The sequence below is a fragment of the Vigna unguiculata genome, chromosome 9, assembly GCF_004118075.2.
Source record: "Vigna unguiculata cultivar IT97K-499-35 chromosome 9, ASM411807v1, whole genome shotgun sequence".
Taxonomy (NCBI): Eukaryota; Viridiplantae; Streptophyta; class Magnoliopsida; order Fabales; family Fabaceae; genus Vigna; species Vigna unguiculata.
The window spans coordinates 5,339,068-5,357,417 of NC_040287.1; the positions used below are offsets into that span (position 1 = coordinate 5,339,068).

An 18,350-nucleotide genomic window follows, 5' to 3' on the forward strand; every position below is an offset into this window, starting at 1 on the left:
TAACTTGTTAGTTTTATTATAAATAGTAATTTGTTAGTTTTATTATAAATAATAATGATAAAGATAATGTTATGGAAAAAAAATTCTTAAACTTAATTTATTTTGATTAAATATTTTTACAATAAAATATTGAAACATAAATTTATTTGATATAAAGTTAGGAAAACACCACAATAAAATAATAATAATAAAAAATGTAATAAATTACTACAAAAATTATATTTGTATTTTTATTAATTATATAACTTTTTAAAAATAATTTATTCCACTGAACACACTTGTATACATATGTACAAATTAATTGTTAATTTTACTATAAATAATAATAATAATAATAAAGATAATGTTAAAAAATATTAATCAGACCCTAAGTTGTTTTGGTAAAAAAAAATGTAAAAATTATAAAATAAATGTCATTAAACAAAAATCACCAAAATTGAATAAAAACTTTATTGTCCATTTTTCTTGATTAATTTTAAATTATATAATCCATTTATAAATTAATTTTTATGTAAAAAATATTTATAATCATTTAAATAATTTATATTTACGTCAAACATAAGTGAGGCTATTTTATTTTGCACTCTCCTTTGTACTTATCCTACCTAGTTTCCCCTTACACCTACATGAGGAATATGTAAAAGACAAATTTGTGCCTTGTTATCTTCACTTATCGTTACGAACCTGCAGAACTGTAATAAAGAGTATAAGACATGTTGAAGACCAACCCAACCCAACCCTCTTAATGTCATCGTCAACCTTATTCAAGTTGTATTGTACACCTGTAAAAGAAATGTCTTTGAATTTTAGTAAAAAAAACTTTTCAAATTGTTAAATTCAAAATTAAAAATAAATTTTAAATTCTGTTCTGAATTTAATAAGTTGGTATACCTTTTTAGGTTCTCAATTACACAATTTAGGAAAATCTTTAAACAAATAATGATTTTACTATTTATATGGTGCAAAAAGAAACACACCGAAAGGATTATGATGGACCTCAAAAGTATTTTTGGGCTAGCCCATCTAACAAAGTCCAGACGTACAAAGATCAACAATTAAGAGGTGTTATAAAAATAGTTTCAGTGCACCTCATTAGGGTTTCAGTGTTGAAGCTCTTATTCTCCGCGGCTGCACGCTTCTGCAGTTTGAAACAGAGCCCTAGTCATGGCTGAACAGGTTATTTACTTTCCTTCATTACAATGCCTCTATGGTGGCATTGCGTTAATTCACTAATCATATTTCTTTTTTTAATTTTATTTGCAGACAGAGAAGGCTTTTCTGAAGCAACCGAAGGTGTTTCTATGGTACGCTCATTCACAGAATAATGCATCTTTTTATATTTTTTTTATTTGATTTAGTTTATTGTGTTGATCCAATTTGAAGCTCTAAGAAAGGTGGGAAGGGAAAGAGGCCAGGGAAAGGTGGGAATCGTTTTTGGAAGTCAATTGGACTTGGATTCAAGACTCCCAGAGATGCCATTGAAGGTATGTTCTGTTTAACTTTATGTTTGTGAAATCTTTGTACATTGTTCTTATATATATAATATATGATTAATGTTCTTGTTATGGCTTGTCAACATTTGTATCATCATTTTAATAGTTTTGGCACTCAAGTTTCTTTCACACATTTTATTGCTCTGATTTTCGAAGTGATGCAATGACTAGGATTTTATTTTGTGACATGAAAATAGTTGAATGACATAATGTACAAACCTAACTATTAATATTTGACATTGTGGGATTCTGGTAAAGTCTGATTTAAAGACCTCGGACACATTCCGATGACCGATGAGGGGTAATATCTGTTACTCTGATTTCCTTTTCTCATTATTTCGAGATAATGCATCTATGTTGGTGTCCTAGATTGTGTCCTAGATTGCATGAGAAACAGTGCATTCTTGATCAATTGGAGTTTATAATGATTTATTTCATTGTGTTGCCAAAACAAGTTTGCTGAGAGGTGAGACTGCTGTTAAGTATGTAATAATGTGATTGATGATGTGACATATGAATTTAAAATTGGTATCTGTGAACGTGCACAGGATGTTGTTTCTATTGGAATTTGAATGTTTCTTGGAATCTTTGGGTTTATTGGTCAAGTTATGAACTTTATCGAGGAATCAGTTTTTCTAGTGTGGTGTGAGTGGAAAATGAAAGGATAATGGAGTATGAATTTGGATCATCCCCTTGTGATGGAGATATTATTTTATAAGCTTTACAAGCTTTCCTTTCCAGTTTCAGGATAAAAGGTAGGTAAGCAACCATAAAATAATTATGTGCGAGAGTGGTTGTTATTAACCTTACATTGGAGATACAACAAAAGATAAGATAACCGAGTTGTAAGGTTTATTTATAATATGAGTTATATTTTCAGTATATCAGATGCTGATAGATACAGTTGCTATATACTAGGTTGTCATGTCATTTAAGAATTGTTGGAAAGTGGCTTTAATCTTTAAAGCTAAATCTTAAACATGAATCAATTTTTTTGTGTATTTTTATCTATGATCTCAAATTGTAGCAAGCAAGAAGATATTGATTCTTTTTTGTGTATTTTAAGTTTCATTGTTTGATTGCTCAATTCTTTACCACATTAGGCTATTCCTCCTTGTATCTGTTTGGGGACTTTTGTTTTTAAATGAAGTCCCTTTTTTTCCTTACAGGGACCTACATTGACAAGAAGTGCCCTTTCACGGGCAATGTTTCCATCCGGGGTCGTATCTTAGCTGGTACATGTCACAGCGCTAAGATGACAAGGACCATCATTGTTAGGAGGAACTATCTTCATTTTATTAAGAAATACCAGAGGTATTCTCCCTTCATACCTTCGGAGGAATTTTTTCATTTGATTTGTTTACTGGGACAGACATATCTAACTGTTTATCTGCATGTTTAGATATGAAAAGCGTCATTCAAATATTCCTGCACATATATCTCCTTGTTTCCGCGTTAAAGAAGGAGATCACGTTATTATAGGCCAATGCAGGTCAGATATTTGAAAGAAAAACCTTTCTTTAGGTTATGAATGTGGGAACTTATTGTTGTCTTCTAGATTTACACACCTGAATGCTTTTATTTTTTCCATGTGTAGGCCAATATCAAAGACAGTGAGGTTCAATGTGTTGAAAGTAATTCCAGCTGGATCCTCTAGCGGTGCAAAGAAGGCATTTACTGGAATGTGAGATTTCCATTTTGTCTATATTAAGTAGTAGAAACACCTTGCGGAGAAATACTGTTCAAATTCTTCAAGGTTGAGTTAAATCGAGTCAAATTTTGTGATCTTTTCAAAGCTTCTTGAGTTAAGTGATTGTATGTTAAGGTTTTTGATGCACATTATGATTCTTAAACAATAGTTACGATTGTTTCTGTTTCTCAGATTATGTTTACACATCTTGTCTTCACTTATTTTTCTACTTTAGAATCCAAACAAGCCATAATAAATGTGTGTTAATCACATGAAAGTAATATACGTTTCACTTCAGCGAATGTATGTTGACTTAGAAGAACGTGGTCAGGGTTGTAACTCCATCTATCGTGATTATGCTGAAGCTTTTAGGCCTTGTGTTGAAAATACATTTTTCAACTTTATTTTCGCAACATTTAACATCCGTTAGTGTGGATGTGTAAAAAGTGCGTTTGTCAATGAAAATCACATTTAAATTTAAATAATTATCTTTGATGATATTTGATTAATTTTTGGCCTCTCAAACTGGTAATGATATGTTAAATATTTGCACAATCTGGTTTAGGTTAATTTGATTGGAATATGTTGTAGGCCAGTTACATTCTTTTAAGAAAAATTTTAATGTCTCAACTCAACTGTTTAACATCAGAAAGTTGTACAATACAATCTTTTTAGAGAGAGGAGAAAGGAAACTTAGGTTACTTTATTAGGAGGTAAATAGAGGAGATATCTATATCTATATATATATATATATATATATAATTATTTTTTATCTGTTGTATAATATAAACTTGAAATTAAGTTATCAGTGTAACTTTTCATAATTATTTGTTATTTTTTTTAAGTTTAAATTAACTTGTAATTGAAGATTTTGTCTCAGATTTAAATGAGTAAGTTTTATTATTTAAAATGAGATGTTTTTGATTTATTATGGTAAAATTTTGCTCTATTGATTCATTCTTACACTATGATCTTGGAAAGATTTGTCCATTAAAATTTCACAAAAGAAAGCGTTAAAGCTCCTTCCACACCAACAATCCATTCTAAAAAAATTGTATGTGAACTTTGCAAATACCATTAACTTTGTATGGCATGTTTTTCACTCCAATTTGGATAAAAGTGATCTGACATAAGCTTAACAAGTCATGTTATACATATTATATGCAATTAAAGTTGTAAGAAAAAAATTTAGTGGAACTCTAATTCTTTTTGTAGACAAACATAACTTAAAGAATAACTTCACCTACATTCACAATAACTAGAAAATAATTCTCAATAATGTTTCTTTCTTCTTATTTGTTGAATATTTCTTAAAGAAGAAAAGTTGACAAAATAATGATAATGTTTTAAAGTTCTTGCAATCCTTATAATCCTTATTCTTCCTAGTTGTGAAAAAGAACATTATTTATGTTCCTTAGCTAATTTAGCTAATTTAGGAGAGTTGACTTCATTTGTATTTATTTTAAGACATTACCTCTCTTTAAGAAAGAGAACCAATAATATTTTAAATCACTTTTAATATAATTAATTGTTTAATTAGGAATAATTGTGATCTCCTGATTTTAAGAAGATTTATTATATTCCAAATAACATAGTCTTAAGTAAAAGTAATTTTAATTCAAATAATTTTCATCAAGAGTGGTTAAAATCCAAAACATACTTACCTTTCATTTTACAACACTAGTCTACATAGTAAAATTTGATCGTATATATTTATAACTAGATGATAATATATACTTTTTAAAATAAAAAACGTGTATGTATTCCAGTCAACTAAATATCTATAATGACTTAAAAACTTGAAAACCTAATTTAAATTCATATTATTTTAAATAAAAATTGTTACAAATAGATAAAGAATACAAAGGAAGTTAAAAAAATTGTGATGACTCTTAGATTGCCCTGTATCACCGACCAGAGATGTGGATAATGGCAATGAGGAGTTTGAACATCAGATATAAAGTTTATAATATAATAGTTTCTCCCTCACCCACCTAATTTGTGGTTGTTTTTAGTACACAAAAATAATACACAAAACGTGTCTCAATATAGAACATTATTTCTAGTTTTTCATTATTGTGAAAGCTAAGTGTGAATGCTTGGAATTATTGAAGTTCTTTGCTGTGCCCCTTACACCTACCACCACTCAAAATAAATTCATTTATTTACTTATCAATTAAGTCAATGGATTAATCTCCCAATTTGGAACATCAAAGGTTATAGGTGTCACCATATTATAGAATTCCATATCATTTATAATTTTGTTTTCTTACTCTATTATACATTTTTTTTAAATAATAAAACTATCTCGAATGTACTAGTCAATTCTATTAATGGTATCTCAACAAATTTTGAAAACAAAATTATAAACAATTTTTCTGTATAGTAAAAATAATATGATAACACATATTATCATAGAACATAAAAAGGATTTTTTTTAAAAAAAATCAGTTTTAAGAAAAGAATGGTTGATCATAAAAAGTAAAAATAAATTATTCAAATAAATATAAAAAAGTTATATTATTCAAACTAAAAGAAGGATTATGAATCCTCATCTTTGAAAAAAAAAAGTTATCATATACGAATTCCAAAATAGTTACTACCGAAACCTTTCACGAAAAAAGTCTCAACCACTGAAGAAAATTTCAGATTTGAAAATTAAATTCGTTCTGCTACCATAATCAATAAGATTAAATAACATTATTTCCTCACGTGAAGAAAATAATATAGAAAATGAAAAGAAACTTGATCCATGTGTTCTTTTTTTTTTTTTGGCAAATCATGTTACTTCTTTATTGTTATATCCTTTCTTTTTCTAATTTTTATATTAAAAATACTAAAAGAACTTTTTGCTTCAAAATTAAATATGTTTTTCTTAATCATTTTCTGTTATGACTCATTTTTCCTAATCTTTTCTTAATATTTTTAAAAAATATTCAATTTAATTCCCATCAAAATTATACATACAATATATTGACACGTTGACATTTGCTTACAATCTTTTGTTAGAAAGTCGACTTCAATCAATAATATGTGAATGATTATTAGTACAATTATTGTAACATAATTATAATTAATTTGATATAAGTGACTATATTAACTTATTTTATTTAAAATAAATAAATTAATTAAATTAACAATAACAAGACAAGACAAAATGTGTTGCTGATATAAGTTATTATGATGATGTGTGATTAATATAAACTATTATTCTCATGAATTTCAGGAAAATAAGTATATTATATTATTTATTTTGGTGTATGAGAAGGGAATGATGATGGCATTGAGTACGTAGGCGTAGAGAAGGACATTTCCCATTCCAACAATGTGAGAAATATTTTGATAGGAAGATGCGTAATAAAAGCAGCAACCATGTAACTCCATTTTTAGCCACGCTTTCACAGAAATTTCTGGACTTTACCCATAACCATAGCCTTCTCTTTCTTCTTTCTCTTCTTCATACTCAAACTAATAACTAACAACTCTCTCTGTAATCTCATTTCACTTTCAACATATCCTCAAAAAATCTTCCTTCACCATTGCTGGTGCCACCATGTGTGTGCAGGATGCAGAGAAAGATATGGATAACGCCTCAACAAATTCATGGCCTTTGCATTGTCACCTTTTGCTCGCCACCCACATGGACAAAAAAGGATCTTTTTTCAGAACTTCAACTCCTGACACCACAGATACCACTGTCCAAACTTCCTTTCCTGTGAGTATTATTGCTTTTCTATGTCAATCTTCTCCTTTGTTTCTTTTTCTTTATCTGTGATAGATAACTCTTTTAGTCAAGTTCAGTTGCGTTTTACATGGCATGAAAGTTGTTTTTAATCTCCTTTCACCAATGTTCTTTTGTTTTTTTACTGTCCTTTTTGGAAGACATGGGTTTTCTGAATTTGACATTGGCTTGTATCTCATGCCTTTCATCAATATGTTTTTAGCGCTTTCTTGGTGGAAGAGAATCTCCTAGCAAATGAAGAATGACTATGATACGTGGTGTGTGTCTAATCAAGTAATATTTGTTTGGATCCCACAAAAATTTCACAGTAAATGTATGCTCTCTTTTTTTCTTCTCAACAGCCATTTTTTCCCTTTTGATGGAGACTTGGAGCAATGATCTAATCTCGGGGTTGTGAAATTTTGAATTTTTTTTCTCTCTCACGTGATTTTGAAGGGCTTGGATACACTGTAGCTTATTTGTTAAATAATTGATTGTGTTGCCGACTGAATCAGTTTGCATCGCTGGCTATTAAATTGCATTCTTTTATGGTTGTGTTCCTTTTCCACTTGATTGTTGTCCACAGAAGTTGTCAGTGTTTTCCGTGAGCATAACTTTTTTGAGATGACTTGAAATAACTTCAGGAATAAGCCCAAAAACAAAGCTGTTTCGGGCTCAATGTTTTGTTGTGTTGTGTGTATATATTAGGAGTTTCTCTTGCTTTTTTATTGAGTTCTTGAGTTTACTTAGCAGATTGAATTCCCTAACTTATCCACTGTTTTTGTTTCCATCATCTTGATTCCCTTTTTCTTCTGTGGTGCGTGTAGCTAGAAAGCATTTATGAGGACCAGGTGATTGCAGACAAGAAACAAAATCAGATGAATTTGGCTACGGCTCTTCGGTCTGGAGAGTGGTCTGACATAGGAGAACGCCCTTACATGGAGGACACTCACATATGCATTGGAGATTTGGCAAAGAAATTTAATTATAATGCACCTTCTGGGGAAGCTGTTTCCTTTTATGGTGTAAGCTACTTACACCATTATGCTGATTGCTTCTTGTCACGAATTTCAAATTAATGTTTCAATTCTTCAGCAACTATTTTGCCTTTGTTGATATTACATGGATAATTTAAACATTCTTGATCTATCACACTGTCTAGGCTAGCTAGCAAGCAAGTTTTGAGTGGTTCATTGCATCCACTGATGAATAAATTAAAATAAGAAAATCTCTTATAGATGATCAAATAGCAAAACATATTATATGCTGCTGTTAGGTTTTTTTTCTTCTTTCATTTAATTTGCATCTTTTAATGAATAATGCTTACAGTAAGTCACAAGATTCTGTGTTGAGAAAGTCTTCATGTAAAATATTTAATGTTGAGATCTGATCTGACATATTATGTATTGTATTACCATTCCCTTCCCTCTCTTTCCCAGTTTTAGTTGCATAATCATTTCAAAATCTGACAACAAAATGTGGGAAAGTGATCTGAGAGGACATGGGAAAATAGTCATTTGGTGAAGGAAGATATACAATCTTTCAGTGTTTGACATGTGAAAGGAAAATGGTCCAATGTGCAGGTATTTGATGGACATGGAGGGAAGAGTGCTGCACAATTTGTACGTGATAATCTGCCAAGATTTATTGTTGAGGATGTTAACTTTCCTTTGGAGCTTGAGAAAGTGGTCAAAAGGTCATTTTTGGAGACTGACACTGCATTCCTAAAATCATCTTCTCAGGAACCTTCCCTTTCTTCTGGTACAACTGCTTTAACTGCAATTATATTTGGAAGGTAAGCACTAGTCTACACTGTTGTTTAGTTCTTCAGAACCATGGCATATATTTTCCTTCCCACAAATCTAGTGACATTGTCATAGAATAAGTGTACTAGCTCTGAAAATGGCACATTGACATTCAGGTCAAAGGAGATGCCTCATATCAACATCATCTCTTATGATTTATACTTGATCTATCTATCTGTGCCTCTTTTTGTCTCCTTCTTTGTTGCTCATGTAATAGCCATTTTCATTCATTTGTGCAGGTCTTTACTTGTGGCTAATGTGGGAGACTGTCGAGCTGTCTTGTCCCGCCATGGAAGGGCCATAGAAATGTCTAAAGATCATAGGCCAAACTGTGTGAATGAAAGGACACGGGTTGAGTCTCTAGGTGGCTTCATTGACGATGGTTACCTGAATGGGCAGTTAGGTATAACTCGCGCTATTGGAGACTGGCACCTGGAAGGAATGAAGGGAACGAGTGAAAGAGAAGGGCCATTGAGTGCTGAACCTGAACTTAAATTGATGACATTGACCAAAGAAGATGAATTCTTGATAATTGCTAGTGACGGAATATGGGATGTTTTTAGTAGCCAAAATGCTGTGGATTTTGCTAGGAGGAGGCTACAAGAGCACAATGATGAGAAACTATGCTGCAAGGAAATAGTGCAGGAAGCAATCAAGAGAGAATCAACTGATAACTTGACAGTTGTGATGGTATGTTTCAACTCAGATCCTCCAACACCTGTGGTTGTGGAAAGAACACGAGTAAGAAGAAGCATATCTGCAGAAGGACTTCAGAATCTACGATCCCTGCTAAAAGAATAAAGCATTTTTGTATGCAAATAAACAGTTAAGCTGATTTTTTAGAGATCTCACTCTGTACAGATATATTCATCCACCACACAAAATTATCACGAGATTGACCTAGTCCTTGCCCTCTCCGATGAAGAAAGAACAAGGCATGGAATAAGTTTACATCATTACAATTATTTTTTTCCAATGTGTTTGGAGGAGAAAAATAATGTAATATGGGACGACATGATTAAATAATGTAACATTTTACTTTTATTTTTCATCGACTTAATGTAAATAATTGACAACTTATTACGAGGGTCTAGCTTCTCATTTCAGTCGTCCTTCACACGGGTGTAAGTATAACAAGATAAGAAAATACTGCATTTGCATTAAATCTTTTGCATATGTTGTTGCTCTTATGATTATTGATCAAACGTTGAATGAGAATAACAACTATTACTGGGATAGAAGGCAGTGGTAACTGATATATGTTAAGAGAACCTATCAAACAATATATCGGAAGACTTTCAGAGCGTAAAAGACCAATATGCAATTGCTGGTTCAAAGTTAAATCAGATAAACCATTATTTAAGTGCTCTATTCTGAAACAACTTAATGGACAAGAAGACTAAAAATCATCTATCGTTACATCAGCCAGTTCCAAACATCTGATGAAGATAATGTAGAGACAGAGCGTGTACCGTCATCCATGACACCAACTTCGAATGTTTAAAACCAAATTCAGGAATATCCACAAAAAATCAAGACTAAAGACTGCATGAACAATAAAATATCGAAAAGTTGAATTATTTCACCTTAAACATTCTTATACATTTGCTATTTTTTTACAATCAGTGAATCAAGAATGAGTATATATAATACAAACATTGAATGAAGCCTTTCAGCAGTTTCTCAATCAATTGCTAATTCCTGTGTGGTAAAAGGTACCATCAAATGGACCTGACTAAAGTAATCAAACGTGGGTATTTCTAAAAAATATTCAAAATCACTTTCCTGAAAACTTCTCACTTATCTCAGTTCTTGCAATACGAATCAAGAATAAACCAGCAAAGAAAATAGACAGAATGAGCATAAAAAAGACACTGTTCCATCCCCTGGTCGAAATATATCCAGCCAAAAGTGGTCCAAGAGCAGCCCCAACAGAACCGGTGCCATCTATAATTGCAGTAACAGTAGCCAGTGCTCGGGAATTCCGATCATTCGAGCTTTGCGTACCAAGATCAGCAGCCACTGCAGTTGTGATGAGCGAATATGGACCATTCACCAAAAACCCAGAAAGAAACATTAAACTGATGTTCATCAACATGGAGAGGCTCCCAAATATGCGATACAAAGCAAGTGCTGGAATTGATAGAAACAGGAATAGAATTGAAGTAATAGCCCGTGCTTCAATCAAGTCAGAAATGAAACCAGCTGTGATTCCTCCTAGGACTCCCCCAATGTCAAATATCGTTGATAGCAACCCAGCAGTTTTGTGTGAGATATGCACACCGGCAACAGCTGCAATGAACACCAAACTTGCAAATAAGATCATGAAAAGAGATAGTGGCCAATGTGAGACGTTAGTTTGCACAAAAAACTGGATTAAACCAGAATTGTAGAACAAAAAACATAATACACAAGCCTTAGCCCAAAAATTCTCTCTCTCTCTCTCTCAAATACACAAAAAGCCAAAAATTACAAACTACAGAAACTGCCATGACAAATATGATTGGTTCAATTTATTTAGGAGAAATAATCACCTAATTTTGTCAGCTTGCTGAGATTAGAAAAATAAATAAGTATTTCTCTAGATTTAAATTGCACCGAACATGCGGATAAAACACCCTACAAGTACCTGTCACGCAACTTCATAACTGCCTAAAGACACATCACATAACAGTTATATCAAACAAGCACTCCAATTTCCTAGTAGCAAACCCGGACACAATTTCCAAGGAAGATGGAGACACTAGAAATAAATATTTGGATATGAGTAACGTATTGATGCCAGATAAAAGCCAATAGTTTCTATCTATTATCATATAGCTTTGTATTAAATAACAATTACCAGTGTGCTTTATGTAGTAGGGCAGCCAATACAGAAAGGTATAAGCCACTAGCTTGGAGAAAAAGAGACAGAAAGCAAACGGAGCCACTCCTGGTAACTTCCATGCCTCCAAAAACCCAATTGCAGAAGAAGAATCTGAATTATCAGACTCGATAAGCTTAGTTTCCTCTGATTCCCCTTTCTGCAGATTCTCTACATTTTTGGTGTCAACACTCATTTCGATGTCCATTCCAGGATGCACAAATCCCATACTCTCGGGGTTCACAACAAGAAACAAAAATACCAAAATCCCCACCAAAATTATAAGGAGTCCAGGCACCACAAAGGACCAACCCCAGCCAAACTCCAAAACCCCTGAAGCCACCACTGAACCAATGATATTCCCCACCGAGGTATGCGAATTCCATACTCCCATTATCAAGCCCCTCTTCGATTCCCCTAGCCAATTCCCCACAACTGCAACCACACAAGGCCACCCAATTGACTGAAACACTCCACAAACAATCTGAACACCAACAAAAAACCCCAACACATGAACATCTAACCAATAACCTAACCCAAACAGTATGGTAAAAAAGCCACTACCCATCATCCCAAATACAAGAAACAACCTCAAATCAATCCTATCCCCAACGTGACCAGCGAAATACATGCCAATGGAGTAAGAAGTAAGGAATGCGAGATCAAGCTCGCCCAGTCTGTGAGTACCTTCGGTTCCATTGAAAGGGGGCCACCCAGTATCATAGGAGCTCAAGTTGGAAACTTGAGTTGCATTCGATGGCACTGAGGGTCCCAGAACACTCTTGACAATGCTGGGGGGCTTCCTAGAGGCATGGAAGGAAGCATATGCAAGAAATGTGATAACAAGAACACATATTTGGTGGAATAGTAGGGTTTTGTGAGGAGGTTTCAGGCCAGGAAAGAGCGTCATAGCTGGAGTCTGGCTCAAACTCTCGGATTGCATTCTAATTCATAAGGATTCTATTCTACACAATGAATCTAATATAATCTAACGTAGCACAAATACGAAAAGATCAAATATTTCTCCTCTTTCTTCAAAACTGCATACAATATTAGAATCTATGATCTGAATAATGCAAAAGAGGGATCGGAGATTGGTGACTGGAATTGAATACCGAAGGATCAAAAAGGCTTCCTGTATCAACCGCTTCGAAGACACGGTTGTTGGCGTGAAATCTTAATGGTGTTAGTACAAGTTTTAGCAGTGGCTAAATGACAGGGAAGGAAGGTGTGAAAAGTGCAGCTAAAAAGCAGTGACATAAGATAATAGATTTAGGGAACGTGTTAACCTTGTTGGAGTTGCAGAACGATGCAAGAAGGTAGAAACTGCTAAGATTTTGAATCCAGGAATTGCAGGTCAAATACGTGTTCCCCATAGTTGTGTCCGGATCAGACCGTAACTTCTCCAAAATGCCCCCGGAAAGTTGAATCTTCTACCTCAAAATATCTTATTCTTATTATTTCTATTTCTATAACTGTATAAAAATACACAGTAGTTATGTTGAAAATTCTTCAACATAAAAACTATTTATTATTATAAATAATTATTAATAACATTATTTGTTAAGGTAATAATGTAGGGGAATCATTAAGAAATATCTACTTTTCTAATGTGTACTAATATAATAATTATTCACTAGATTGTTTTAAAGTTTGTAAGGAATAACGAAGACTATTTTTTATGGTGACATAAATTCAACTCTAATAATCGAAAGTTTTGTCATATTAACGAAAATGTAACGAATGTAATAGATTATGAAAACATTTATCTATAAATCTTTTTATTTACTCATTTTGAATTATCATATTAGTTTTCAAGTTTGAAATTCAAAAATTATTTATGTCATTGTATAATTAAATTCAACATTAAAATCATGTTATTAATTGATATATTACTTGAATTTGATTAATACGTTATAACAAAGTTTATACAATCTTAATGAATGATGATTTGAAGTGTGTATCGTTTAAGCGAGAATCCTTCACTTCGGCTTATTGAGCGAGAAACATTTATTTAAGTTGTTTGAACAATTAATATTTGTTTAAGTTAACATGTGTTTCGCTTAGACAAATGTCTTAGTTTTAATTTTAAGCAAATATTTTTTTTCTTAAAAATTAAGAAAATATAAAATAGTTATAAAGTATTAAAAATTAAATTTGAGTTAGAAACTACTAAAATACATCATAAAAACACTTATAAGTGTTCAAATATAAGTTTAAAATAAGATTCAAAAAATTCTAATTTAGCTCTTGCAAGTAGCTAAAAAATATTTAACCTTTTTTTTAGGATAATGAATCTTCAAGTGAATTTGTTCTTTACGATAATTATAGATGACTCTAGGGTTGACAATGCATTTCAGAACATCAACAATCATTTCAAAGATTAATACAATAATCTTTATCTAGTATCCAAAAAATATTTTCAAGAACAATATCATATGCATCATTTATATCATGCCAAATTGATGATGATTTAAATAACATATATTTCTTATAGTTAGACTTAAAATCCCTTATTTTGACATAGTAAGATTATACTCTGTTGTTAATTTGGCATAATAAAGAATAATAGGTACTCACTAACTTTCCTTCTTTTGTTATCCGTTTATATGATTTTTCTTCTTTAATGGTTAATGAGGATGAGGATGTACTTAATTAGATTTTGGATGATACTTGTATGTTTTCTCAAAAAAGTTGCAAAAAAATTTTACTCTTTCGATATGAAATGTGTGGATTGGGAAAACTTGATTTGGTTGGATACCAACTAAAACTTTAATTTTCTTGAAGTTGTTATATGTCCATTTAACTATTAAGTTGATTTTATAAAGAAAAATGATGATTTTATGCCGTGTTCCTTGGATAATAATATTAAATCTTTCTTTCATTTTTTTTTTATTATTCTATTGTTATCTAGTTATCTAGTTATGGATAACGTGGAAGAAAGTTTTTTCAAAATTTACAATTTTCTTTAAATTTAATTGTAAAATTTGTGAAATCTTCTTATAATCATTTGTTTTAAAATAATTAAAATAATTGTCATTGATGCAGTTAATGGATTGAGTTTAGTTATTTGATTATTTCTCATTTGAGAATTTGAAGTAGGTTGACATGATAGTCATAAGGGGTTCCCAAAACGGCATTTTTCGTGAATATCTTTTATTATCAATTTGTAGACATCAAAATCTTTCTTATTGAACCGTGGGAACTATGTTAAACAATAAAATATATTATTTTATTATTATTTATGTTGTTATATACTCTAACAACTATAAAGAGAACACACGATATCATATAGAAATCAAACAATAAAATATATTATTTTATTATTATTTACGTGTCTTATAAAATCTCTATAAATAAAATAGGAATCCAACTCGATATGATAATTTCTTTTTGATGATTTTTAATAAATGAAATAAATTAACTTTACTCGGAAAGAAATAAAATTTAATGGATTTTTTTTTCTATTTAAACTATTAGTCAAATTTAATTTTTAGTTTAAATATGCTGAACTAAACTTTAAAAATAAAAAAAAAATTGATTTTTCCGAAAATACTTTAATGATGATTTATCTATCTTTAAAATGCATGAAACATAAAATTACATATTTCATTAAAATGAGAGGAGTTTGAAAAAACAAGATAAGGACGCGATTCATTAATTTAAAAAAGGATTTTAAGAAAAAAAATAACAAAAGTAAAGCTGAATGGTAAGTTGTAAATGACTTAATAGTATATTGTGAAACATGAATTAAACAAGAACTTGTAATCAATTACTGGAAAGAATGAGACAAGAAATAAGAACTAAATATTGAAAAGTAATAGCAGAAGTATAAATCATATAGAAGACTTTGTATGTGATTTTCAAAGTAGAAAACAGAACCAATGATTTCCAAAACATTGAAATAAAATCACATACAAGACTTTTGTAGAGTCACAGTAAAGGTTATCAACTTTTCTTCTATTATACAACAAAAATAAACTCTGTTGAGAGAAAGTTCCATAATTGTTTAGTATTTGGATTTGAGTCTCCCAGCATGAATTTTGAATCAATTGAGTGATTTTCTATTAATATAGGAGGGTAAATTTATATTTTCCTCTGTAAAAATGTAAATATTGTTTAGGAGAGACCACATCATGATATAAATATAAACACAGATATTATACAAATAATTCAAACAGTAACCACTTTTTCTGGTCCTGGAGAGATGATCCACTTACTCTAACCATGAAGAAGAAATGGATTGTTGCTAAGGCTTCGCAATGATTTATCATGGTCAACAAAAAGATTTGGGTGAAGGTTTTCCTCGTCTTCAAATGTTGTCCACCCCATCGAGTTTTCATGTTTCACTTCTGCATCATTGTGCCTATTTTCCATTTGAACAACACTGTTTTTCAATTGTTTCTTCACCTCTTCTTCACTATGCCAGTCACACCTTGGTCTACAACGCAGTAAAAAAAGGAAACTTTGTTAGCAACACTTTCAACCTTGGGGGTGGATAATAGTAGTTCTACTGTTATAATGAAAAAATGTATGTTTAAACTACAGAGCTGGTTCCTATAGTTTGATCCAACCACGTTTTAGGTCCAATAGTTTGCTAGAATTTGTTGTGTCTGTTGTTGTCCAAAATTAACTTATTTTCTTGTTTCTGATCACTTCTGTTTTATACAATAAAAATCAACAATTGCATTTCTAAGAAATAGTTACTAATAATTATGCAGAAAGGATATCAAAGAAGGAAAATGAAATAATTGAGAAATGACATACGAGAAGTTGAGATTTGTGTTTGTGCTCCTCATTTCTGTTGGAATTCTTGACAGCTCCTTCTTTACATTATCCCCCAATACCTATTTATTCATAAAGAAATTTAGCTCAATGTTGAATTCTCTGTAGGAATTTTGCTTTCTTTCAAAAAGCAAATGTGATTTGCAGTTTGATAAACAAAAGAAAGTGTTTCAATTCTCAAACCTTATCATCCACAGAAAAAGCAGATGGTGATTGATGAGGCTGCAACTTGTTCATCAGAGACACCTCACCATGAATTCTTGAAAAATGCTGACAGGAAGGCGAGTAGGCCTCACTATCAGACCTCTCATTTAGAGACAAAGGAACTGTGTCATCATCTGTGTCACTTTTCTTGCCTTTCCTCAATCCATCAAACCCCCATTGTTTTTTTGCTGATTTCTCTGTCTCAAGACCATGATGATCTCCACCACTACCATGTCCCTCTTTCTTATTTTTATCCCTATGAAATAGAGCTCTAAACGGCTTCCTCTTCATCTTCTCTGATCCATCCCTGAAGGGTTTGTTTTCCTTAGGATGCGTCAATTCACTTTGGGTAAAGATAGAGGGAGAAGAGACTTTTGATTGTGCTGAGTGCATGTGTAAAGTAGGTGAATTGAATATGCTCTTCTCCATAGAGTTTTTCCCAGCTTTGAAAGGAGATCCAAAGCTTAAAACCGATGTTGCTCCTTTCATAACCTGCTTCCTTGTCTGATTTGATGTCTTCTTGGAACTTGACTTCTCTTTGTTCATCAAAGACTGATCATCCTTCAAGTCAATATCCGACCATTCTTCCTCTGGATTTTCTTTGGTGTCTGTCAGTCCTGCAATCTCACCTCCTTGAACTGCCAATCTCACAAGCAAAGGCCTTCTTGAAGATTGATATTCTCCTTCAGAAATGCATTTCGCATGAAGAAGTTCCTGGCACCAACCAATAATTTAGCAATGTTACATTTCATTCAAACTTAGTAACTCAAAAGTAGAACTTCTTATCAATATTCTGTACAAAATTGCAAGCATAACTGGAATTCAAAATCTTATTTGTGATCTCAGGCACAATTCAATAGCTTCAGAGTCTATCCACATCATCACTACCACACTTGAGACCAATGAGAAACAATTTCTGTACTTTTCAGCAACATAAAGATAAGATGCAACAAAACCCTAAACATAAACGTAACTGGGGTCAATGCCCTATCAACTCCTTTATCTAAAATTTTCGATAACATAAAGACTGCAATTTAGAACTTTAATTCTATCAATCCGAATAAAGTACTAGGACATCTGTTAAAGATAACCAGAGAAAAGGATTTGTTAAAAAAAAGAAGAAGATATTTACTAGGAAAAGATTGTTACTTTTAAGTGGTTAAAAGCATTTATTTAGAAACATCATAGGGTTCTTCAAATTATCAACATACAAATCACTCTAGGCACCATAATCTCAAATTGGGTCATCGCCAAATGAACAAGAATGTTGGCAAAAGTGAGATTCATCCTAGATGAAAACTAGTCCTACTCACCTGTAAGAACATAAGCTTGTCTTTGATGATGGAGGCATGATCCTGTTCAGGAGGGGGAGAAGCAAGAAGGGTATCAAGCAAATGGACCCTGAAAGCAGACACCTCATCTTCAGAGAGGATGTCATCTCTGTGTAGCGCCAACAAGTTGAGAATCTGATGGAGAGAGTCTTGCTGCCATTTGAGGTTGTCGGATTGAAGTTTCCACAGTCTGTGTTCTGCGGAAACCAAACACCGTTTCTTGAGGCCCAACGGAAGAATGGTCTTGCATAGAGAGGTGATTGAATCGTGCAGAGTGGAGTAGTACGCCCCGGGTGCATTTGAGTACCCCATTTTTTCATACAAAGAACAAGAATGAAAATGAAAATGGTGTCTTGTAGAAATGGTGGAAGAAGCAAACCAGAAGAAACAACAATGATGTATTTTGAATCTTGGGTGGTGAGCTGAACGGTCACTTGATGATGATGATGATGATAATG

General features: G+C 32.0%; 4 protein-coding genes across 4 annotated transcripts; 2 read left to right on the forward strand and 2 right to left on the reverse strand.

Annotated features, from left to right (window-relative positions):
- The first annotated feature begins 1,061 nt into the window (after window positions 1–1,061).
- LOC114162172 (40S ribosomal protein S11-like) lies at window positions 1,062–3,387 on the forward strand. Its single transcript, XM_028045967.1, has 6 exons — window positions 1,062–1,176; window positions 1,264–1,304; window positions 1,384–1,484; window positions 2,663–2,807; window positions 2,896–2,985; window positions 3,091–3,387. Exons 1-6 carry the CDS (start codon window positions 1,165–1,167, stop codon window positions 3,179–3,181), a joined length of 480 nt encoding a protein of 159 aa, XP_027901768.1. The 5' UTR covers window positions 1,062–1,164; the 3' UTR covers window positions 3,182–3,387.
- Window positions 3,388–6,532: 3,145 nt separating this feature from the next.
- On the forward strand, window positions 6,533–9,874 carry LOC114196021 (probable protein phosphatase 2C 27). The gene is given in 5 exon segments (XM_028086509.1): window positions 6,533–6,831; window positions 6,833–6,898; window positions 7,732–7,929; window positions 8,488–8,699; window positions 8,949–9,874. Coding segments are annotated over 5 exon segments (1,083 nt in total). The 5' UTR covers window positions 6,533–6,786; the 3' UTR covers window positions 9,511–9,874.
- A 387-nt stretch (window positions 9,875–10,261) lies between these two features.
- On the reverse strand, window positions 10,262–12,987 carry LOC114163479 (putative glycerol-3-phosphate transporter 5). The gene is made up of 2 exons (XM_028047788.1): window positions 11,552–12,987; window positions 10,262–11,001 (listed from the first exon to the last, which is right to left on the reverse strand). The coding sequence occupies exons 1-2, from the start codon at window positions 12,513–12,515 to the stop codon at window positions 10,487–10,489; spliced, it is 1,479 nt and encodes a 492-aa protein (XP_027903589.1). The 5' UTR covers window positions 12,516–12,987; the 3' UTR covers window positions 10,262–10,486.
- A 2,561-nt stretch (window positions 12,988–15,548) lies between these two features.
- On the reverse strand, window positions 15,549–18,350 carry LOC114162649. The gene is made up of 4 exons (XM_028046606.1): window positions 17,875–18,350; window positions 16,541–17,275; window positions 16,340–16,419; window positions 15,549–16,013 (listed from the first exon to the last, which is right to left on the reverse strand). Exons 1-4 carry the CDS (start codon window positions 18,202–18,204, stop codon window positions 15,794–15,796), a joined length of 1,365 nt encoding a protein of 454 aa, XP_027902407.1. The 5' UTR covers window positions 18,205–18,350; the 3' UTR covers window positions 15,549–15,793.

Excerpts from the sequence above, each read along its gene's own strand:
- LOC114162172 (XM_028045967.1), top strand. Across the intron at positions 2,808-2,895 it reads TTTATTAAGAAATACCAGAG|ATATGAAAAGCGTCATTCAA; the intron begins GTATTCTCCCTT and ends CTGCATGTTTAG. Across the intron at positions 2,986-3,090 it reads GTTATTATAGGCCAATGCAG|GCCAATATCAAAGACAGTGA; the intron begins GTCAGATATTTG and ends TTCCATGTGTAG.
- LOC114163479 (XM_028047788.1), bottom strand. The coding sequence starts at position 12,515 with ATGCAATCCGAGAGTTTGAGCCAGACTCCAGCTATGACGCTCTTTCCT. Across the intron at positions 11,002-11,551 it reads CTACTACATAAAGCACACTG|CTGTTGCCGGTGTGCATATC; the intron begins GTAATTGTTATT and ends TGTTCATTGCAG.
- LOC114162649 (XM_028046606.1), bottom strand. The coding sequence starts at position 18,204 with ATGGGGTACTCAAATGCACCCGGGGCGTACTACTCCACTCTGCACGAT. Across the intron at positions 16,420-16,540 it reads CTTTTTCTGTGGATGATAAG|GTATTGGGGGATAATGTAAA; the intron begins GTTTGAGAATTG and ends ATGAATAAATAG. Across the intron at positions 16,014-16,339 it reads AACACAAATCTCAACTTCTC|ACCAAGGTGTGACTGGCATA; the intron begins GTATGTCATTTC and ends ACTGCGTTGTAG.